At 41.3% G+C, this 25,169-nt stretch overlaps 1 protein-coding gene across 3 annotated transcripts in view; it reads left to right on the plus strand.

Moving 5' to 3' along the window:
* LOC119650888 (arf-GAP domain and FG repeat-containing protein 1) overlaps positions 1–23,054 on the plus strand; it is a 194,059-nt gene extending 171,005 nt beyond the window's left edge. For all 3 annotated transcript variants that reach the window (XM_038054068.1, XM_038054075.1, XM_038054082.1), the window contains 3 exons: positions 12,557–12,733; positions 13,043–13,404; positions 21,719–23,054. In XM_038054068.1, coding sequence (XP_037909996.1) covers positions 12,557–12,733; positions 13,043–13,404; positions 21,719–21,757 — 578 coding nt within the window. In that variant the 3' untranslated portion in view covers positions 21,758–23,054. The remainder of the gene's footprint in view (positions 1–12,556; positions 12,734–13,042; positions 13,405–21,718) is intronic.
* Positions 23,055–25,169: the final 2,115 nt, after the last annotated feature.

Consider the following 25,169-nt stretch of genomic DNA (forward strand, 5'->3'; position numbering starts at 1 on the left):
AGAATATAGTCGATTTAGGTTTTATTATTCCTTCTATAAAATGTGGGAAGGTGAGACAATCGTTTGGTGAACCATGTATTCATAAGTACAAGGTCATGGGTGTCCGCAAAATCGATTATACGCTCGCCACCCTCATTGCGCGCTCCGAACCCCTTTCCCGCATGGCACCTGTTACCGTCTGCCTTTTCACCTACATGAGGTCGCCGGCAATAATGATATAGTCATCAGCAGGCACGTGACAACTTTTTTCATCGAGGAGTTGCCAGAAGGCATCTTTCTCGGCATCAGATCGACCTGTCTATGGTGCGTATGTGGTGAATAAGTGAATAGTGCAATCAGCTGATATAATAGTGAGCTTCATCAGCCGATCATCAAATCGTTCGACTTCTTTAATGGCATCACGGAAACCCTCTGAGATGGCAATGCCAACACCATATTGAGTGTGTGGGCTACCAAAATAGAGAAGTTTATAGCCATTTTTACCGCGTTCGCGTTCATTGTCGCAGCTTTTTGCATCACACCATCGGGTTTCTTGCAGAGCGCAGATATGAATGCGCCTTTTTGGAAGAGCTCTTGCGAGTTCCTTGGTCTTTCCAGTTAGGGTGCCAATAATTAGCGTGCAGCCACGTATTTGTTTTGTTCGGACTAACTTGCTTACGTTCTGACGCCGTCCATGCATCAAGAAACCTTGCCCATTTCTCGGCCTGACCTACGCCATTGTTTCATCTCAGGCAGTTCTATAAGTATGGGATCATAGTTACATTCGTATGATGGGCACAGATCATCAATCATAACTGAAAATTTTTTAGTTAATGTTGTTTACACAAAGTAATAATAATAATAATCGTTGGCGTGACAATCCAATTGGATCAGGGCCTTGAAGTATGTTAGGGCACTTCATTCAAGACCATAACGGTACAATACATGATTGCAGTATCCTGAATGAACCAATGTGGTCAGCATTGCGCTCGCTCGTAATTATTAACCTAATTTGACTCAGGTATTCATTCACAGCTGAGTCAACTGACTTCAAGTCACGATACAAATTCCACCGCGACCATCAGAGAGGTTACTGCTCTAACCACTGAGCTATCCTTCTTCTAGATAGAACACTGAGGAACACTTCTTCCAGATAAAACATTAAGGAAGGAGACAGTTGGTCCTTGAAATATTATATTTGTATCTACTTTACATAATTATTAACCAATAAAGGAAACTAGCTTCCAAAATCTTTTACTTGGAATATAAATACTGGGAAGCCCAGCTCCTCCAAGACAATTGACTTTAATTCTGGCTAATAATTATGGCCATAATCTAAACATCATGAAATTTAGTTGAAATTTATTGCCTATTCAACTGTACTGTACCAACGTATTTTAAAGATCGCTCGCCGAATAGCTTATAGGCTACCAAATTGTGGTTCTATTCTTCGAAGATCATATCCTCTTTGAGTCTATCTAAACTAATCGAAGAATGCTGAAAGGATACAAACTTTTAAAAGTTCCAGATATTTATTATTCTATCCTGAATTCCGGGTCTAAATCCGTGCGTAACATTTTTTTTTTTCAACTCGCTAAATATGTGGGTTGTCTCCTTAAAATTTATGCTTCATAAAATATATCCTTAATTGAAATTTCTTTAACAATCTCAAGAATATTTGAAGTCATAAGAGGCTTCCCTTGATCAATTCAACAATATCCAAAGTGTAGGCTGAAGGAGGACGTGTTGAACTTTGCAAGTTGAAGGATTCTAAATCTGGAGGAGTCGATGAAACCTTGAAGACAGGCAGTTTTTTCATTGTATTGTACTCCATTCACTTCCAATTGCTTTCAGCTACTATTCTTCCAGATAATATAATCAGTGCAATCGCACGCTCACGACTCCTTTGGCAGCCTACTCACAGCACTGTCACGTGAATCAGTAATTGTTTTCACCTCGTTGACATCTCAGCACTATGACCTTCTCAACATAAACAAAAAGTTTATTCAAGCGGCTGGAAAAATCCAGAAAGTTTTATTTATTTAAAAAAAAAAACAAAAGTTGATTTAATGATCGCACAGATTGCATGCACAAGATCGGACGACGACCTAAGTCAAGTTCAAGGTGACACCCACAGTGGAATAAAATAAATTTGAATCTAATTTTGAGGCAGTAAAAGATAACCATATCCAAATAAATTTGTCAACTTAAATACAATGCTTGCGTATACTAAAGTCAGAGAATTTCCTAAAGATTCACTACACTATTAAAATTGGGAAAACACTTGTTTAAATAGCTTTTATGGGTGTTTTCGTTGAAATGGGATAAAACCAAATGGCAAATTCATATATTTTGGGTTTTCCGTTTGTTCAGAAATATGTTGACCCCTTTTTATTAAAATAACTACATAATAAAATGTAAGTAAAAGATAATAAATGCCTTGATTTTTTCTGATTTGCTTTTTTTCTTCCAGATTTATACATTCATATTAAATTCCATCTACTAAACCTGCTTGCTTAAACCTCACCAAAAAGAACCTCCGAATCATAGTGGGAATTCTCACTGGTCATTGTCGGCTGAACTATAACCTAGGGAAGCTAGGGATATCTACGGACACTGCCTGCAAGTTTTGTGAGGAGGGGGACGAAACCTCTATACACGTCCTGGGACAGTGTCCGGCACTTGTGTAAAGTAGGTCGAGACATCTGGGAGAACACTTAATACCAGATGCAAAGCTGAAAGATCTGGAAGTAGGGAACATACTAAAGTTCCTAACGGTTATATGCCTGCTTGAGATACTATGATCAATAGGTACACTATAACCAGTAAAAGGGGCACAATAATTCTTTAAGGACGCGGTAATAATAATCTACTATTATATCTTCTCCTTTTTCTTCAGCCTTTGTCCTGTTCACAGGCGGGGTTGGCTCCTCGTGATCATTTTCGCCATTTGGTTCTATCAAATGCCTGCTCTGGATGCAGTCGCGAGGCTTGTAAAGTACCGTTGTTTTTGCCGGCCTTTTGGTCGCTTACCATCGACTTCGATGTTCAGACCAATCTTGGTAGAACAATTTAACCCAGGACACGAGTTCTTCTGGCACTAAGTATTGTTGTAGGGCATACCAGATGAGTTCGTGTGGCACACAGTCAAACGCTTTCTCTAGATCGAGAAATGCAATGTAAAGGAGTCGATGCTTTTCACGGTGGTTCTCCATGAGTAACCGCGCAGTGTGTATTGCGTGAGTAGTTCGCAGTTCCACGGTTGTCAAGAATGTGTTCAAAATCTTCATGATATGGGAAAGTAACGAGATCGGACGGTAATTTAAACATTCTGTTGGACTACTTTTCTTTTTTCATATTGGAACTGTGGTACTTTGTTGCCAGTGAGATGGTGGTCTACCTAACACAGTGTTAGGTCCAAGTTCTTCGCTTTCCAGATCTCAGATGCGATGTCGTCAGGTCCTGTTGCTTTCCTCAATTTCATTCGTTTCATTGCTCCCTCGACTTCAATTGCGCTGAAATGAAGATCTGGGGGATTTAATGTGAGTGCCTGCCGTGCAGGCATAATTCCACGGTCCTCTTCAGACACATTGATTTGGAGACCACAATCAGAGCCCCGCTATGACTGGCACAGCGGTACTGATTTACACTGAGTGCAGGCTTAGCATTCATACCAGTGGATGCAAGGCCTATCTAACACCTCTTCCGAAACTAAAGAGTACGGCCCTCGAGTTTTACAGCGCAACTCCACCCTTGAGCTACGAGGAGCTCTGCCCGGAATGTAGGTGTAAGTTGCGCTGGCAGGTGGAGTTGCTCCAAGTGTCGGCAATGCTTGTGGAAATGGGGGATGAGCAAATTCTTCAGTTGAAATCTGCTCGAAATATTCTCGTCACCTATTAGTCGCTGCTCGACGGTCGGTAAGCAAAGTACCGTTCCTGTCATTAACGCAACAGAAGTGTTTGATATGCTGTGTACGATCGTCTCGGTTTCTGGCAAATCGATACAGATCTTTCTGGCCATCCCGAGTATCCAGTTTATCGTAATGATTTTGGTAATGAATCGCTCGGATGACATCGATCGGTATCGTTACTTCCAGGGTGGCATCCTTAAAAAAAATTGACAATTGGCGAGCGTTTTATCCTTGAGAAACTTGTGGTAGAGGTGTTACTTTTCATGGACCTTCATTTGAACATCGTCATCCCAAAGCTAAGTATCTTGGCTGATGCATCGCTTACCTGGCTTGGTGACCCCGAGGGTTGCAGAGGCCGCTTTGTGGATCGTGTCTTCAATTCAAAGCATTGCACTGATGATGCTAGTTAAGTTTCTCCGTGCTTTGTTCTCGCCAAATCGTTCACTATATTCTTCCCTGGTATCCCTAATGTTCTTAAGGATCAACTTCTAATGTTAATTAAGAATTTCCAAAAAATCCTCAAAGATCATCATTCATTGAATATGTATATTGGGTGTTCATATATAATACAATGAACCAAATTAAAAATCGGACACCGTGTAAAGAAATATATAAGTGTTGTATTTTGTATTTTTTTTTATAAAAACGTAACGCTGGATACATTACCAAGAAAATTTTCGAAAAAAATAAATAAAATAAAGCCCTTACTGAAGGCCAATTACCAAAAAAAAACTGATATTTCATAGACAAAATTGAAGTCCTCAAACACCTCGTTAATAACATCTGGTTACTCTCTCATCGGGTCATGGACTTTGTTTAAATGACTCCGGATTACAAAAGAGGGGCAAGGGGAGTTGGACTGAAGGCAATCACCAACAAAACCGAATTTCTTAGTCTGACGGGTAATCACACTCCTCCCTATCTGCATTAATAAAAATAATAATCGTTGGATCATGGCCTTGAAATGTGTTGGAGCACTTCATTCAAGACCGTAACGGTACACTACATTACACTGTAGGAGGCAATATGGTTAGCATTGCGGTCGCCCGAGATTATTACCCCGTTTTGACTCAGGTACTCATTCACAGCTGAGTCGACTGGTATCCAACATCCAGTCACGATAACAAATCCCTCTGCCACCAATGAGATTTGAACCGCGACCTTCCTGTATTATTGGGCAGAGCAAAGAAAGCATTGATCAATTTGTATCTCCAGGAAGCGTGGCTTCTACCGACGTTGGTATCGTATGGATGTTACCCAATGCATTAACAGCGGTAGATCCGCTTTCGCTGCTTTGTCTAAAATCTGAAAAAGCAATTATCTCAGCACCAAGATCACGTACACACTGTGATCGGAAGACGGAAGTGGAAGTGGATAGCTCACATATCAAGGAGAGGTGACAATTGCATTGCTGGTTATGTCATACAGTGGAATCCATGTTCCCGAGATGGCCGACGGGTCGCACCAAAGGCGCTTGGTGTAAAACAGTAGAGAAGGAGTGTAGGCATCTCAAAAAATCGTGGGCGGGACCGAAAGGGTTTTCAGATAACCGCCAACGATGACGCATAGGTGTGCTGAGGAGGTATACGCCACCTGAGGGTAAATGATAACCGTATAAAATTGAAATGCAGACAGAGCTACAAAATCGTGATAATGACATTAAAAACACAAAAAAAATGACTAATTAATACTCTGTATGGAGACTTTTATTATCATAAACAACCTTCACTCTTGATGGCATGGATTTGGCGAATCAATGTTGCCTATGAAAATACAGTTTCTCTTATAACTGGGCCTCAGTAAGGGTTTTATTTTGTCCTATATATAAAGACAACTCAATTTACCCACTCTCTGAATACATACATATATTTCTTAGGACAGTGTCAGGATTTCAATTTCGCTCACTGTATATCCCCTATTCCACTCCTTTCGTGAAAAACCACACGGTCTCTTTTCAATATTGTTTGCAATTTTACGGAAGTTTGTCGTTCAGTTTGAATAACAACAGACTTAACACTGCGTAAGTGATAAGTTTGCAGCAAGTTTCGAACACGGAGGACGAAATCGATAGGTTTCAGCTCAGACTTGACTTTCGCGTCCGTTGAGTAGATTTTTAAAAAATGTCATTTTTAATTGGTTCTCTTACAAACTACCTGATAAGTCCTACCCTTATGCCTGAAGGAGGCATCTAGGCTTCGTAAAATACGGCTAGAATTACCAGTTCAAAAAATGGTGAGCTGATCAACTGGTTCAATCCTAATAATTTTAATAGGTTCAACTCTACCACAAACAAATGAACACATTGATTACTTAGTAAAACCTCCCTTAGCAAAGAAGATTCGAAGAAAATTCCTAGGTATAGTGAATAAAACGGATGGACTCCGGACCAAAAAGGATTTTATCATTCGATAAATGAAAGAAATTTCTTTATGGAAATCACGAGTAGAAAAGGAAGTATGGGGGGGGATGTCAGAACGACGTTTGCTAAGTTGATGGAAGATACTGAAGAAATGGGAGTGCTGTAAAAAGATGCCCATGCCTATTGTTGGCGAAACTATATATGAACGTAATGCGCGATTGACAAGACAAAAAGTCTAGAAGGCTATTTTACTGTCCTACCTAATGAAGACTCTGTTATGTTTTCCAGTCTATCGGCTTGTGAAAAAAAGTTAAAAATCTACAATGCTGGAGTAAGTGGCCTTTAACCTTACGTTTACATACATAATACCAGGGCTTCACCCTTGTTCAAATAATGGAAACATCCTATTGCCATGTTTGAAAAAATGGCAGCACAATTGCGCCCGGCATCGAATACGAGGTGCAATTAAGTGCTGCATAATCTAACGATTTGCGAATTGTTGCTATATAAATAACAACAATCAACGTCAAAGTCTATTTTAATATCTCCGTTTGCGTGTTATTTATAATACGTTCAAAGAATGCAATATGAAATTCCAATTCGCACGTTCCAATATACAACCGTAAATATAGAATTCGATTGCGACGAAGATATTTTTCTCTAACTTTTCCCGGTATAAAAATAATTGGATTCAAATTTCAATCAGAACAAAAGCCAAGGTAGGCGAAACGAAATTTCTATAATAATGACCAAATCAATCAAAGCTTCAAATGATGAAAAGATATATAAATAGGACAAATAAATTAAAAATCAAAGACTGAGCATATAGTAACGTTTGACGATAGCGAAACAAGGATATTAATTCAATCTTTGAACAATAATCTAGCACCAAAAGAAAAAGCCAACAGAATGGGAGTCAACTTTTTTAGAATGAACCCTCGAATTACTGAACGAAGGTGCATTCTAAACTGAGAGAGATATCTTTTGAATTCAAATTATTGAACTAATAGGCGAAGACCACATCCTATACGTGAAAGATTTGAAAATGCAGTCTGGAAGCGTGGGAGCAAAAGCCAAGTGCATTGGAGATCCTTCCTAAATGCTGTTCGGAGGCCGATGAGGACTGTAGGCAATACATTGCGCCAAGCGGTGTCTTGGTTACATATGAGTGGAGTTTGATTGCGGATGATACGGCGTTGTTTGAATCCGGCTAATGCCGAGGAGTTTGGTCACCTAGGATAAAAACGCTGATTCATTACGCTCTTTGATCTAAAGTGACCGTAAGTGGCGAGCCGAAGGTGCAGATCCATTGCGCGTATTGAGCCCTTGCGACAGTTGCAGCTCGTTGATCCTGGAGAATCTTCGATGATCGTTAGATAGTATTGCATCTTTTGGACTAGCGGCAGCTTGATAATGTCGACGTGGATATGGTCGAACCGCGCGTCTGGAGTGTCGAAGAACCCTCGTGCGCTGCGATTGTGTCGATGCACCTTCGAGCGTGGGAACGGCTAACATCGTTGAGCCCATCGTGCGATTTTTTTCGCATTCTTAGCCAGACGTACTTTTGAGTAAGTAGTGCCTCGAGAGCTGTCTTACATAAGGTGGCCGGTAGGTAGGCTCTAACGCTACCAGTCAAAGTTTAGCTTAGGATGGGGTGGCCGTCAATATCCAAACGCTGACCTGGGCTTCGGTGACGATTTCTGGATTGAGAGTCGAGGGCATAACGACGGCACACGTGCGTGAGGAATTTAGTAAAAGGCTTTACGTATTACGGAGAAGATTTTACCTTTTGCCTCTTGTAACACATCTTCGATGATGGGCAGATGGTAATGGTCCGGGGTGGTGCAGACATTCGGACGCCTGTAGTCGCCGGTTATTTGCCATATGTCGTCCGCCGGCGTCCTCGAAGACCTCGAAGCCCGTTGTATGTATTTCGTGAAACACCGGCAAGTCTGGAAGCGCGACGGCTATGCTGACCGATGAGCAAAAGTTGTTCAACTCGGAGTAGAACCGTGTACCGAAATCTTGAAGGTGTAGCGATAGGAGGGCATTCTAAGTTGGCAAATATGGCAAGCCCAGTTAATGGGCCCGAAAGTCTCTTACTTCGGATATCGATTAGCAATCCGCGCTTCAATAAGAAATTTGCGCCGATAATCGCTGATTGTACGTCTGCGACGATGAACTGCCGTCGCAGGCTTAAATTCAGCGGCATTGCGTGTAGTGTTCGGCGAGGTGTTGGCTACGTGGAGAGGGGCTGACGCTGGGGAGGCTTCTTCCTAACAACTGATTTAGTGAATAGCGAAGTAACCGATCTAGGGTTTACTAAGGACTTGATTTGGGTGCAGGGACTATAAGCACCGACCTATTCCGCCTGGGTCCGGGGATTCCTTAGTTTCTCTTGTTGTTGAAAGAGCACGGCGGCTGACAACTGTATCCTTGGGTGCCATACATTTGATGATATTTGCATCAGCTTGGGTTAGCTGCGGGAGAGTTGAGACGACTTTTTAGTAGACTTTGTCCTCTTGATCTTGTGCGTTTTTTTTGATGATAGGCGGAAAAGGCGAATTGACTCTGGATCAACTATCTAGTTGGCGAGATAAGTTGAGCTATGTCGAGATGGATCGCTGCTAGCCCCTTGGCTATCGGGTTGTCGTGTATTTGGGCAAAGGATGAAGTATGAGGCTGGCGGGCACCGACCACGTAGACGGAAGGGTCCATGAAGATGAGTTCATCTGCGCGAGTTACCTGCTCGTCGAGGTTGGAGGCTTTGAAAACCTTCAGCAGCCTTCTTACGCGTAGGAGCAGAAAGTCCAACCATTTTACACGTAATGCGTCATCCGTGATGGCGCTTCCTTCCAACTCGCGCATTTGTCTGAGGAGCTGCGAGGGCTGCTCCAACTCGGTAAGAAATTTTTGGAGCTGTTGGTCGGATGAATCCGTGAGTCTGCTGAGGTTCGCAGTTATAAGGTGTGCATATCTGTGGGTTTCTGGAGGATTCAAGAAGATGTCGGTTATTTCCTGGATAATGTCAGGATCGAAGAAAGAAACGGCTAAGTCGTATTTGCTCTCGTTCGACCGGTGCATATTGAACGGCGCTTCTACCTTAAAATATCACAGTCTGGGGTTGGTTTTTCTCTACTCCGGATCCCCGGTTTGGGCTATGGATCCTGTGGTAAACATTTTTCAACGGGCTGAAACATTACCCGACACTTGTCAATTACAACGGCTATGGCGACTTAAAAACATAGAATGTGAGAGATGAAAACGTTTCTAATGAAGAATTGTATTATTCATGTCCAAAAAGGAAAGGAGACGACAAAGGACTCGGACGTAAAAGGCATGATATGAAGCTCTGTGGGCCGACAGCCATAAGCGCTCTACTGAGAAACCCACGATAAGATTACTGTCCAGCGCGCGTCGAGTTCTCATATACTTGTTAAAGAACTCGGGCGCTTGATACACTTCGTTCATACAAGTACGAAGTAAAACTGCCAATCAATGTTTTTGAGGCAATCAAGCTAATTTATGCTTATCTAAGTCAAGATGACAGCTTCAATTCGATAATTTGGAAGTTTGGTCCGAAATGTCACCTTTACGGCTCCCAGATAGTGAAGCCAGCCAAAGCCAAGGTAAAAAACTTTTCATTTACTGCCACGAAATCCCCCAAAAACGAGTAGAGTTATGCATATCGCGCCTCAGCATTGTGCACGTGCGAAGGCAGACAATAAGCTGAGGATGAGAGAATAGCATTTGTGGACGCGCAAGACGATCTGTATGGTCCAGGGTGCTAGGACTAATAGGTAAAAGGTTGTTTTATATTGATATTCAGGTAAGATCACTCGACTTTTTCCTTTCAAAGCATTAAGAGCGATGATGTCGAAAACGTGTTTTTGACATGATTGACAGCGATTACCCCTGAAGGCATCCAACCAGACCCAAGCAAGGTGCAAGCGATTTCGAGCTTCTCGCTTTCGAAAAATATTAAGGGTCTGAGAAAGTTGTTGGTCATTTTAAACTTCAATCGTCGTTTCTTACCCGAGGTCGCCCACCATCAGTCGATCCTTAACACCTAGTTGTCTGGGATGAATACCAAAGACCCCCGTCTGATTGTGTGGTCCCCCGAGGCTGTCCAGGCGTTTGTGACCTAGAAGCACCAGCTGGTGAATGTTACACTTTTGGCATTCCCTCAGCAAAATGCATCCCTAGCCATATTCGTCGCCACAGACATTTCCGTCTTCATTAAAAAGTGAACCAAATCTGGCAGCTCTTGTAATTTTTTTCCAAAGAGCTCAATCGCCTTCAACGATACTAAAGCACTTATCATCGTGAATTATTAGTCGCGTACTTCGCAGTTAAATACTTCCGGTATTCCCTTGAAGGCAGGCCATTCACAGCGTTCACGGACCATAAGCCACTCACTTTTGCTTTGAAACAAAAGCCCGACAAAACGTGAGCTTTAACAGCCAGTTCACTTCCGACATTCAACATATGTCTAGAAAAGATAACGTAGTTGCTGACGCTTTGCCACGTGTTGCAGAAGACAAAATTCCGGTCACCGTCAGTTTTCCGGCAATCGTGGAGGCGCAGAAAACGACGCTGTTCTTCAGACCCTGTAGACCAATCCCAAATACACATTTGGGGAGTTTTCTATCTTCGGCTCAACATACAGTATACTATATATTGCGAGACCTCACCTTCGAAAGGAAGTATTTCACGCCGTTCACGATCTGGCGCACTTAGGCATTCGGGCAACGAATTGGTTAGAACATTAATTCTTGGACCAGACAGTGCATCGCATGTCAGAAGTGCAAGACTAAATAAACATGTGAGGAAAGAAATAGCCGTGTTCCGTCGGTCCACCAGGCGTTTCTGCACAATCCACCTCGATTTAATTGCCGCTACCACCCATAACCATGCGAAAACCGTGGCTGACGTGCCTAGGAGTCTCGAATCCTGCAGGCATGTCCTAATTAGGCCGGCCGCTTCCCGGAAGCCACTGCAGCTACCTTACGCTACCTTTTGAAGTCTTCGAGCGAGGACAATTCTTCTACTTAATTGAGGCTACGTACAAAGAAAAGTAGTATTTGTATTCTCAATAACTTACTTAATAGACAATCGTTTGGAGCAGCAGTTCTCTCAATAAAAAATCCGGGAAAATGCCTCAATTTTCAGCCATTCAGAGTAATATCACACTATAATGATGATAGCGGTACTTTGCTTACTGACCGACAAACCGCGGCGGACAGGTGATGGGAAGAATTCGAGCAGATTTCACGGTGGAAGTTGCTCGTTCACCACTTCCGCAAACAATCCCATTTGTTAGCACTGCAGAAGTTGGAGAGGCAATCAAACGAATGAGCTGAGTTTTGGAAAGCGTAGAACGGGGGCAGATCATCGAGTCAAAAAGGCGCACTGCTGCAATGATTTTCTTCCACCATACAAATTCAAGCATGGGTCGGGGGTTGGACCTTGTGTATGTTGTTCAGCGAACTATTTATTGTCCAAGATCTGAGCAAACGCACGTTGTACAAAGTCACTTTTCGTTGTAAATCACAGTCTGGTGTCATTAAATTATACATTCTTGAATAGCAATAGTAGCTCATTGATAAACTGTTCATCATGTCCATTGACGTTATGGTCCCTCTTTGAATCCTATGATTTTTTCAAAAGTTTCACTTACTTTGGCCTTTCCTGGAGGTGTCAATCCTGTCCTTTCCTTCTTCATTAATTATGACCGTATTAGTACAATTTATATCATATTTGGTCGTTTTTAAGCAGCTTAAATTTTATGTATGAAATCCATAACTTTAAGAGAGCTTCAACGAAATATTTTATTTTATTAGCGCTAAAACATAGTTCATTCTGGACCACGGCCACTTTATTAAAGTTTGATTACTAATATAGTGAGAATATTCATGATATTTTTATTCGCCGTTGCGAGTTAAGCATAAGTATCGAAGTTGAATTTAGTTTTTTTTTCTATAATCATTTCAAGAATTAATCTTACCTATTTGAGATGAGTAGATTTTATTTTCGATTTATTTCTGCTTTAAATTCCTTTAAAAACAAATAATGTATTCAATGCTTAGTGCCAAAAGCATCTTTGTTGTATTTGACAAAGAAAAATCGATGTCAATCCTCTAATTGCTTTCCAAGTTTGCTAGATGAGTGTTTCCCTAGACTGAAACATTATTGTTTGTTCTTAAGTTGTTAGTGGAATGCCAGCTAGATTTGTTTGTCGTATAAGCTACGAGGATTGATTATTCTTGAAATTATTTCTAATGAACAACTCTACTTTCACTTTTCAGGTCTTCCGATGTCGTTGAACTCAACGAGTAATTCACTTTCATCAAGTGCCACATTTACTTCGAATTCATCGATAAATTCCACACCACCGGCTGATCGTTATGCAGCTCTCAAGGATCTTGATGATCAGCTTCGTGAAAGTAAAACATCGATAAATGGAAGTGCATTCAATTCGCCTGGTAAAGTTCTGTCCCTATTTTCCCTTAAACTTTTTAAAATTCACCACATTTGTAATGATTCACATCCACTAGCTGTAATAATACCTAGCTTAAAGATTCCCATCAACTTTATACCAACAGAAATCAACAATTCAAAATCCTTTTTGTTAAAATATTGACATTGTTTAAAATTCAATTTAACCAACTTTTTGCATAATTTTTCCACTGCTATGAAGTAAGCCCTTCATGCATATAATCTTCGACAATTTAAATAACTCGAATTCGGTCGAGTTCCTTTACAACCATAAATAAATTATTTTCAAATTTCAGCTCCTGCAGCAGCATCACCGAATCCTTTCACCCAGTCAACGCCCATTGCGATTACAGGAACAGCTACACAACAATCCCATCAAATCGGCAATCCATTTCAGACACCGTCAGCCGCCAATGTATTTGCTGCAAGCAGTCAGCCCGGGCTATTTGGAGGAGCGAGTAGTCCACCGTTTACTGCCACTCAACAATCTTTTCTAGGATATAATAACGGATATGGTGGGGGCGGTTCGAATGCCACGACTATTCTACCTAACGGTGGAGCTCTAAATAATGGATGCGGTGGCCTTGCATATGTACCTCAACAAATGACTACCGGCAGCAATGCAGTTATTACGAACATAAAGAATCCTTTTGCTACTGTGAGTATATATGTATTTTACAGTACAATGCATAGTAAAAACAGTTTTCCGCTCACTTTTAGAGTTCTATCGTAAACACAATCTGCTACATATATGGAAAGTTCCAATGTTCTGTCACAGCCGATTTACTTGGAAATACCTGAAATTGCTATCATGAAATTTATGAGACACGTAAAACGTTGAAACCCTCATCAAATTAGGTCAGCTGAGATGTTGAAGGAAAATGTTTTATTACTATCTGATCCCATTTTGGTTGCTTCAAGGAAGTGAAAGAGGCTTAATATAAAGTGACTGAGAGTTGATTAGATGGGTAGTTACATTTTCACGGTTTAGAAAGTCCTTGAAAAGATCGCTTTTGATATTCTCCTTTCTTTTCATAAACTATGTATTCTTTGACTTGATAAAATTAAAATTTAGTAGAGAGCAAAGTAAAATTTAGTAGTTCAACCTACAATCTTAGATCCCACGGTTCACCGTCTTAGGAATATGAGAACAGAATTCCCTGTTGGTATGCTAGGAACCGACTGAAACCAGGCAAGCTCTCAACCTGACTCTTTTTCACTTAAGGATACCACATCAGTTCAGCACCGCCCCAGGTAGGGAACATAATCAGGCAAACTCTCAGCCTGACACCTTTTCACTTAAGGATACAACAGTTTGGTACCGCCCCAGGTAGGGAACATAATGAGGTATTCTGCAATGGCATTGGTAATGCAGTGATGGGTTTGCATTTTTCCCTACCAACATTGACTAGCTTATTTCATATTACAAAAACTGTTTTGCTCAAAACGTCTCACAATGATCTTGCCAGTCCTTACCAAGAAAAATTTGCGAACTGTTGACCGCATTCGAGAGAAGACAGTTTTTAGGTATATTGAATTTATAGACCTAGGCGCAAAACCAAGATGTCTGGAGTTCCTAACTAAGGCAGGCCTAGACCGAATACATTGTTGCGTCTTTGATGATGATGAATTTTGACCAGCTGAAAAGTAGCACAAGAAGGATGTTTTCTTTCATCCAATTGGATTTGTTGAAGATTATATTTGAATCCAAACCCTAGCGTCTTACCCGCTAGGAAAGTTTGGCAGCAATTTGAATGATCATATGAAAAATGTCAGACGTGGATAGCCAGCTTTCTTAGGCCAGTTTATGAAAAGTATTAATTCCCATGCCTAGTACATACGGCAGCAACCGAGATTCGGTTTCATTTTGCTGAGGAGATACTAGTTCAGATAAAGTGAGGTTGATTCATGAATACTACCCGGAATAACTTACAGAGTCTCCAGTATTGTAAATCCTGGCATGTCAAGTTGTCATCAGCAGAGATTACAAGATATTGAAGACGCCTCTCTTATCACATCGTGGAGAAGTGGCGGGACAGGCGTCTTCGATGGTATGGCCATGTAATCTATGTTGATGACAAACAACTTGCTAGGTAAGATTGGCCTGAATATCCAAGTCGATGGGAAACGATTCAAAAGTCGGCCAAGGCAACGATAGCTTGATAAGGAGATGGTGATTTAAAACCCTCTCGACTTCTGCCATACCAAGTTCTCGACCAAAAGATTTGGCGAAACCGACCTAGATGAATAAATCTCACTGCTGAACGGGACAAAGGCTAAAGAAGAAGAGAATATATCGAATACGAAGCCTGGCTCGAGCGAAAGTAGTTGTTTTCCTTTTCATAGCGGCAGTATCTCTCAAAATTGGGATCAGAAAATGACAGATTTTGACCGCAAACCTATGTCAGGGAATAAAAATATATTCGTGATCATTCCTGGGGAGACGCACGACTTCGCGCGTAACTTCAGGAGAAACAAGTTTTAAAAGCTTTCGTTTTGACGCTATTTCTCTCTATAGCTCTCATAGCATTTAGAAAAGGGACCTATTTTAGGTTTGCTTCATATCGAAATGCGGACTGGGGGTAGTCAGAAATAAATCTGGCTGTTTATAATTATCTCTAATCTTTGTTTTATTCATAATATTCGACAATAATCCCAAAAATTAAAATATCCAAGTGATATTATACCAATTCCATGTCATGTCCTTAGCGACGTAACCTCGTCTTGGGCCTGGCCGTTGTAGCTGAAGCGGCTTCCGACCGTTTTTTTCCTAACATTTTAACAAATAAATGGTAGACAAGTCTAGACTATATTATTGGCAGGTTATAAGATGCTATTCACTGATAGCTCTTGCGGATTGTCATGAAGGTTAATGCTTATACTCTTCTTCTTCTCCTCCTGTTGTTTATGCTTACAGTCTTCCTCAACTCCCCTTTCTCCGGTTCTAAATTGCTCGTTTTAGTTCCTGCGTTTAGAGTGGTGTGTATATTGTGAATACATAAAGTTGACCAATAATACTCGCTTTTAATCTGAAACACAGATGTCAGGTCTACATCGACAGACTGTGTTTATTTAAATTTCCACGAATTGAACAAACGGGAGTACCCTCATTTGCGTGGTTATTGTCGGGTTTCAAGCGTAAAGTGAAACCACCTACCACAGTTTTTTTTTCGGCTGCAGGGCGGGGGGGAATTAGTGGGACGAATCAACCTATTGCCGTTGAAAATCTTCCACAAGCATTCGTTGCACGTCTTGTGCATAGGATCCAAAATCATTACACAGAATGAGCACTGCTCTTCTTGGACAATTTGCTAAACCTTCGTAACTTACTCGTTGCAATTTCGAAATTGCGATTTTATTAAAGTGGATTGTAGATCAGGATCTAGCTCGAGTGAAGCTATGTTACTATTTCACATTATTAGCTACTTTTCAACATCGTCGATAGCTTTTTCCAATTTAATCAATGCCTTTTTAAGGTTTTGTTTGTAAAACAAAACCTTATTAAAATCGGTTTACTGTCTGTCTGTCTGTCTGTCTGTCCGTCACACGCATTTTTCTCGAAGACGGTTGTAGCGATTGGCACCAAATTTGGTAGAAAGGTGGGAACTGTGAACGCTCACGCATATAGTGAGTTACATCCTTTTACGACGAATTTAAGGGGGGGTCCCCATACATGCAAAGGGAGGGTGTAAATTTTTTTTTTATCAAATATAGTCATGTGGGGTATCAAATTAAAGGTCCCGATTAGTACTTTGCGAAGCCAGTCTTAGTTTTGACATTTGTTGAAAAGATGGGGGGTGCGGGGGGTTGAAAGTGGTCATTTCTGTAACGAACCCATTCTCAGAAACTACCCAACCGAAAAATCTGAAAAAAATTAGGGGGCTGTCACTATATGGTGCCTAGGCTCCGAAATACCCTCCATACCGATACCTGTTCAAATAAAGTTAATAATAGTACTTTACTATATTTTTTTGTAATTGACAGGAAAACCCTCCTTAAGTTCACCCTATAATCACAAAATTTTGCAACAATATAGGCTACAGCATAGAGCATCGACTCCTCACATTGATAAATGCACCTGTTAAGATAAATATTGAAGTGCTAGAGCCTGAGCTGCTTTTCTCCTATTTATCAGGTTGCAGAATTCCTGGTTGCTGTCGACGTCAAGGCGATCGCCTATTGAGGCCGAGCGACGCGAAGATTGACTTCTTTTCCATCTATGCCTGCCTTAATAAGGAACTCCAGACACCTCGGTTTTGCTCTGAAGTCCACCAATTCGATATCTCTAAAATCTGTCTGGCGTCCTGGCCTGCGCCATCGTTCCATCTCAGACAGGATCTGCCTCGTCTTCTTTTTCTACCATAGATATTGGCCTTATAGACTTTTCTGGCTGGATCATCCTCACCCATACGGATTGAGTGACCCACCCGTCGCAACCTATTGAGCCGAATTTTATCCACAACCAGACGGTTATGATATCACTCATAGATTTCGTTAAATAGGTTACGAAATTATCCATAGATAGGAGAAATTATCAACAGTCTCAAAGTTGTAGTCTCCTATCTTTATTCTTCCCATTTGACCAGTGCGGTTTGATTTTGTTGGGTCTTTGGTTTTTGGTGCGGACGTTGCCACCATAGACTTTGTTTTGCCTTCATTGATGTGCAGCCCAAGATCTCGTGCCGCATGCTTGATTTGGATGAAGGCAGGTTGTACGTCTCGGGTCGTTCTCTCCATGATGTCGATATCGTCAGCATGGGCATTTACCTCAGCATCACGGATCACTTTTGCCAGGGCCAAGTTAAAAGGGACGCATGATAGGGCATCTCCTGCCTTAGACCGTTATTGATGTTGAAAGGCCTCGAGAGTGATTCTGTTGCTTTCATCTGGACTTCCCCAAAGGCTTAGTCAGTGTTATTAATTTCGTCGGGATATCGAATACTTTCATGGCCGCGTACAGTTTGACCCTGGCTATGCTATCATAGGCAGGCTTAAAGTCGATGAAAAGATGGTGCATATTCCAACAATTTTTCCATCGCTTGCCGTAGAGAGAAAATCTGACCTTTTGCTGATTTGCCTGGAGTGAAGCCTCTTTGGTATGGGCTAATGATGTTTTGGGTGTATGGGGCTATCCGACCTAGCAAGATAACGAGAATATCTTATAGATGGTACTCAACAACGTGATGCTTCTATAATTGCTGCACTGCGTGATATCTCCCTTTTTATGTGTTAGACAGATAATGCTTGGTTGCCAATCGTCAGGTATTGATTCGCTGAGCATAAGTTGATGAACCGCTTGGCGTAATTGGTCGCCTCCATACGGCTGTAATTCCATCGGCTCCTGGCGACTTATGGTTGTTAAACCGATGAGTTGCACGGACTGTTTCTTCTACACTTGGTGGTGGCAGTATTTTGCGTCATCTTCAGTTGGCGGGACCTCCAACACGTCGATGTGCTGGTTGTTGAGCAGTTCATCAAACTACTTAACCCATCACTTCAATATGCACATACGGCCGGAAATTTGATTTCCCTCTTTGTCTCGGCAGGATGAGCATCGAGGTGTATAAGGCTTCATTCTGCTGACTTGTTGGTAAAACTTGCGCCTTTTATGCCTGGTGGGGTTATTCCCTGTACTTTTCGAGTTCACAAACTTGTTGTTTCTCCCAGGCTTCCTTTTTCTTGCTGTGAAGTCGCTTCTCCACGCGACGGAGTTCGAGGCAGACCTCTACACGCGCATGCGTTCTTTGAGAGTGCAACATTGTCCGATATGCAGCATTCTTCTGTTCCGTTGCTAGCTTACATTTATCGTCGAACCACCCGTTCCAACTTTTTTTGTGGTAGGGGCCAAGTATGTTTGTGGCCGTATCAATGATAATGCTCTTCCGGTGATTGTGAAGATCATTTGTTGATGCTTCATCTCCGGGACATCTGTTAGCTGCGGTTATTGCGGTATCCATTTCCACCTTATAAGTGCTACGGAGGGCTGCGTTGTGAATGGCTTTAGTATTCACCCTCACCTGATTTTCAAAGGTTATTCGAAGTGGTATTGTTCCAGCTCGGAGCACCATGCCAACGAGATAGTGGTCCAAGTCTATATTGGCCCTATATGTTCTGACATTTTTCATTTTTTGGTTGACTAAGAAACCTACTTCGACCACTGATTTATTCCATGGCCACTATAATATATGGTAGTGGCTCTTCTGTAGGAAACTGATCCCTGCCCAACGCATCTCTTGCAACGGTGTTACATCAGCCTTATATTGGGACAAAGTATCGGCTATCTGCTAAGCAGCATTTGGTCTGTAAAGGGAGCGCACGTGCCATGAGAAAATTCCCAAATCGTTATTCCGTTTTCGTTGCCGTATTCGTCGTTGTAAAATCCATCTTTTCCGAGACTCCTTTCGTAGCTTCGTGACTTTGGTTTTTCGTGTAGGGTTGTCAGTCCTACCCAACTCCAACCTGGAGGACCAGTTGATACAATTTATCCCGTTTCCCAGCGATGACCACGTGGAGGTGGAGGTGGAGGTCGAGATAGGGTTTAGTAGTAGAGCTGTTGGTCTTGGTTCAACAGACGTTTCCCAGGTTTTATGCTCCATCGTGGATACCAATCTACTTTTCGGCTTGGGACCTGTACTACCATTTGACCACCTTGGAATATTGTCATGGACGAAAACTGATTTAGAAAATGTCCAGCTGCGGATACGGACTACTATGTCCAAATTCCAAATGCACCACCCAAATTCGGGGGAACGGATGACTCTGCCTTATGATGTTGGAGGTAATGAGGTGGCCGCACAATATCACCGCCAAGTTAACATGCTACGCGTTTTTTTAAATAGCAAAGAGCAGGCGAGTCGCTTCTATCTGGCTGTTTGTAACGCAGATGGCGGTTGGCCCCACTTAACTTGAAGGATCGATCTTTCAATTGTCTGAGGGAGGTGAAGTCAGACCAGGAGCGGAACGTTGAATGGAAATCGAAAGCAATGCACGGTGCACACCTGATGGCTATGTGCTGGGGACCTATCTGCTGAAACGGAAGGATTTATGTGTGCCATCGAGAATGGCGTGGTCGCTCATAATGAAAGAGCGAGTGGAAAACGACCACTGCAGAATGTATGGTTCGCCTTCAGAGACGTTGGATCATCTCACTCTGGCTGCACTATTATGGCGCCGGTCCAATACACGAACAGGCATAAAGCTTTATAGAAGGTGATTCATCAACACCTTACATACAAACATGGACTGATCCTAAGAACATGCCCGGTATACCGATATGAGTTGCAGGCGGAACTTGATAGTTCTGCTTACAGCATGTATTGGTATCGGCAAGTTCTAACTGAACGCCATACACTACCAAACAAGCTTGACGTGCTGTTGGTTGACAAGACGAGTCACCCCGCGTATATTATTGATATTGCTATCCTCCATAATAGCAATATTTTATGGAAATATGGTAACAAGAAGGTGAACTATGAGCCACTGGCTCGGGAAATCAGCGAAATTTGGTGGCTCGAGAGGGTGGTTGTAGTTGCCATAATATTGTCACTTAAAGGTACTGTACCCAAATCTCTTACGGCTTCTCTTGATGTCCTGGGATTCTCACATAGTCTGGTTCAAACCACGCAGAAATACACTATTCTGCAAACGTGTTCCATGTTGTGAGGAGTTCTTGACGGATTCTCCCATTAACCTACCATCGGCCACCGCCGTCTAGGCCCTTTTATATTTATTTTTAAGAAGGTTGGATCGTTCGAGCCTAATTGCTTGGCACTTAGTGCTAGTATTAGATAAAATCCGACCAAGATTTCGACAAATCGTTGGTGTAGCAATCCAATTGGATCTATGCTTTGAAGCGTATTAGAGTGCTTCATTCAAGACCGTAACGATAGGTTAGGAAGTAACGTGGTCAACATTGCCCTCGCCCATGTTTACTACCCTGTTTTAACTCGACTACCCATTCAGAGTTTGCTGGTATTGGACTTGCCTCTACTACCAGAGCCGAAATGAGGTATGTCTGTGAAACGAATTTTGCCAAAGATAAATCTTTGAGCTGAGGGCTGTGTACCGTTTCCAGTTCAGAGATATGGCTTTGGATACTACCTAAGAAATGCACCTTAAGGATATCGTTTACCGTTTTTTCATGCTTTCATTGCTTCCTTCTCTCTGATCGTAGGTTTCCCAGTTGCTGCTTACACTTTTTGACCAGAATACGCTTTAATTCCGAGGTTGCTGTGAGTGAATTAATCTTTTCCCGAGAGCTCTCCATGATGAACGTTTATTCAATTTTATGTCATTCTTCAGGGTGTCTTTGTACCGATTTCAATCTTCAGAAGTAAGTTAAAGTACGCCCTCAACGTCCTTCTGGGTTTGATCAAATCTGCTTTCCCCACTTTTCCTGGAAAGCTTTTCTCATGATGGTATTGATCATGTGAGTTGCTTTCTTAATTATAAAACTGGATTTGATTTGACTACCAGGGATCGTGACGAGGGTGCTTCTTGCTAGTTTATACGTTTGAAATGAAGTGACGAGGTAGGGTTCGCCCGATTACCGGCCACTCCCAACGGAGTCGCTAAAAGATTACTTTTAGTCTGGCCTCATTGAGAATATTATGTTAGAAATTGCCAAATAGATTTAGTGGACGTTATGACAGCAAGTTGCAAGGTTTTAGTAGATGTTGTTCATTTCAATTAATCTTTCACGAAAGTCGACCAAAAGTAAAAGCAAAATTTCCAGTTGACGGCTTAGATTATGGTCTGACAAACACGTAGGAACATTGGAACAAATTCATCACATCAAAATCAATGATTTTGAACTCCCTGAAAATCCTTCTGTTGAAATATATCTAAGATTAAATATAAGCCAGCATTTATTTTAAACCTTTTATAGGTGTCACCGAATACTTTTTCACAATATTCACTATAAAATTACGTTATTCAGTCAACCCTTTCTAATACATTTCTTCTGGTTATAGGTCAACTCTCTCAGCAATTCCAACAATCCGTTTTTATGAAGACGTTACTACTGGAGCGGAACAGCTTGTGAAAACTAGCGGAAATAAATACCTTCAACTTTTTTATTTGCAATTATTTCTATAGGAGTAAGTGGCATCGTTACGAAGTACGCGAATATTTTTCCTGTTTTATTTTGCTATTTCAAGAGATGTTTACACAATTTTTCAAAGCTTCGGGGTCAGATCGAATGAAACAAACCGAGAGAAGGTTACATTGTTGTATATTTTTTGAAAATATTTGTAGTTTGAAAATAATTTATTGTACATGAGATCCGTTCATAGAAAGAAAGCAGCCCGTCAATGGACAATAGAGGAATTGATTGGATAATTCACTGGGGATGTGAACAAGGATTTAGTGATAGCAAGTTTCGTGTAAAATACGGCAAAACAATATCCAGATAACTCAAAATCAAAACGATTCTCAGTGGTGTTTAGGAAAGATTACTAGAAATGCGGTAGTTGAACCATTGATTAGGACTACTGCACACTTTTCACATGCTCGAACAAAATCAATCGATATATAACCAAAAACATAACTGAATACATACTAAAAAGTAAATAATCTAATTTAAACTAAGCAGGAAAGAAACTAATTGAAATTTGTTATGAAATCGACTCTAAAAGATTTTCTAACAGATTCGAAAAATTATGTTTGGCCTTAAATTTGTATTGTAATGTATGAGAAAATTAAAATAAAGTAAAATATATTTATTTATTCTAGCGAGAGCAGGGCAAACAGATGTAAATTGAATTGTAGAGTTTGCAGAAATGTTTAACGAGAGCTTCAATCAGGAATAGAGACATTGAGCCTTCGCGTCGTATGAGTGTTGATGATACAAATTTTCACAGACGGTTTCTTCACAATTTTGCATATAAATATTCATACAGAGGCAGCATTCTCGGTTTAATTGTTATGCTACCTACAAATGAATTCCCTTCATGTTGAATGTTTTAATAAACAGCAATTATGGCTGGGGATAACAAGAGTGTCAGACATCAAGTTAATTAGAGGACTTGAGAAGAAAGATTTGCCCAAGTCTTTTACGTTAGTGGGTAGATCATCATCTTCTCAAAACCCTAGTTTCGTTTTAATGGCATCATTCAAAGTTTTTACACTCATCCGTCCTCTTTCCAAGCCGTTATTATGCAATCACGTTGTCCTTCAATCTATTCAATCGTATCTACTACTTACCAGGCCTTGAAATCATTTAGATTTCAAGCCTGATAGTTGTCCTACGATTCAATAACGCTTGTGCGGAGGATTTCCTTTTACTGTATGAATTTCTATATGAAAATTAAAAATTAGCTCCATCATCACACCAAACAGTTATTATCTATGATGCAACTGCCTTTTTTCAATGGAATCTCTCCATAATTTAACAAATCTGTCTTTTCCAAAACTCTTCAAAGGCCTACATCGCACCAACCTCAATCAGCTCAATAAATTTCTATTCCGAAATGCACCTTGTACGTAGTTAGTATTTTTGTAAGATTGGCGCGAAACCCGAGCAATCGAGAAATATTGAAAGATATAAATTATTGTTCCTCATATTTTACCAAAAGATTGATAACGCAAAAAACAAAGAGATAATATATTTTTTGTATTGTGAAATAACTGCAAATTGGCAGAAATATTTTATTTCGAATCTCTACTTATATCATCATATATTACTCTTATTTCTCAAGTAGGTAGAAATGATTTTAATTTTAAGGGTAAATGCGCCATCATTGCGCATGGGGCATTTATCCAAAATAAGGGGGATAATAGGATTGTGCACGTTTCGTCTAAAGAATGTGAGAGTCGAGTATATGAGAAAAGAAAATTATGAAAGTGATTAATATGATTATGATGTACGTATACTTTATTTTTATATTATGTTAGCTAGTTAGCGGTTATGTTACTTTTTAATAATATTATATCTATTTTTTTTCTTTCCGAACGTTTTATTGCTTAAATTATATATATATGTATTAAAAACGGCCTCTTTACACCAACATATACATACTCAAACGTTTTTAATAATTGTGGAGTAAGATATATTGTAAAAGTGTTTAATTTTTTTCATTTTAAAATATACGCTGGTTAATATAATTCAATTGCGTCAAACAGCTTCTTCATTTCTTAATAAAAGCAGCTATTAGCGGAATGACATAAAGGTCTAGTAGTTAGAGCCTAAATTGCAAAGAAAAAGTTGTGGGAATTGATTGCGAAAGTTCGCCAACATTTGCGTATAGCCCCATAAAGGTGGTAGGTATGAGTGGCCGCTCCGAGGAGCCCAATTAGCGCTGTGGTGCGCCACTTTGATGCTACAAACTCCTAAGACCGTGACTGCTGTTATGAGAGCAGGGAGACAGAGTCTAGCCGGCTCGGATCTTCAGAGCGAGCCCGTAGCATTCACGAAGAAAAGCAAGTCTCCCACCCTGAAGCTAGAAATCTCTCTGAGGTCCCCAAAGAATGTTTTACCCCGTGTTCGTAGCCTAACTCTAGCTAGAACTGGGCAATGACAGAAAAAGTGCATGAGGGTTTCCCTTCCTTCATCGCAGCTTCAGCATGATCTCCTACGGGCTAGTGCCTCGTGCAGACCGCCGTAATCTTGAATGCATTTGCACGCGTCTAGCACAGGAGCTCTCGTGATCGGGCTATGTTATAAACAGGCCAAATTCTCCTTGATTTGCCACAGCTCGTAAGCCTTCGCCATCTAAGGCTCGCGGCTACTAGGTGCGAATAGACTCCGCCCCTGACAGCCGCCAGTGAAGCACCGACTGTATTCACCGAAGAGCTGCCAAGAGCAAAGCCTCGCCTGGCCAATCCGTCAGCCCGCTCATTTCCCTCTATGTTCCTAAACCCGGGAATCCAGAGGAGGGCGACCTTGAGCGTGCCGCCCAGACGGTTCAGCGCGTCTCTGCACTGCCCCACCAGGTTAGAAGGTTGTCGTTGCTGAGTAAAAGGTCTTGATGGCCGATTGGCTGTCGGTCAGAATAGCTATGTTACGCTTGTTGCTCGAATCTCGCTCCAGCTATCGACAGACTTCCAGTATCGCCAGTATTTCCGCTTGGAATACTGTAGTGACCGTGGCTTCGCGACGGGAATGGAATCTCATTCGTCTCTTTCTGAATTAATTTGCTCAAATAATGCATTTTATAATGTGCAATCACCCCAATGTTCGCCACAGATTACACATTATTGAATGCGTTCGGGCGAATTAATCTTGACAGAGGGGAATGATTTGCCGCATCCGTAGGCGCACGCACTTGCTGCTGCAACATGAACTCAAGAGAGTTCAAGGCGAAAGTTGCGGCATGCGAAGCGATTCTCGGGAAGAACAGCTGGACGGTGGCGAGGAAAGGACAGTTCAGCCGTTGTGTCTTTTGGACGGTGAAGAAAAGAAGAGTGATCGCGTGGAGGATCGGC

Source organism: Hermetia illucens, chromosome 1 (genome assembly GCF_905115235.1).
Source record: "Hermetia illucens chromosome 1, iHerIll2.2.curated.20191125, whole genome shotgun sequence".
Classification (NCBI taxonomy): Eukaryota; Metazoa; Arthropoda; class Insecta; order Diptera; family Stratiomyidae; genus Hermetia; species Hermetia illucens.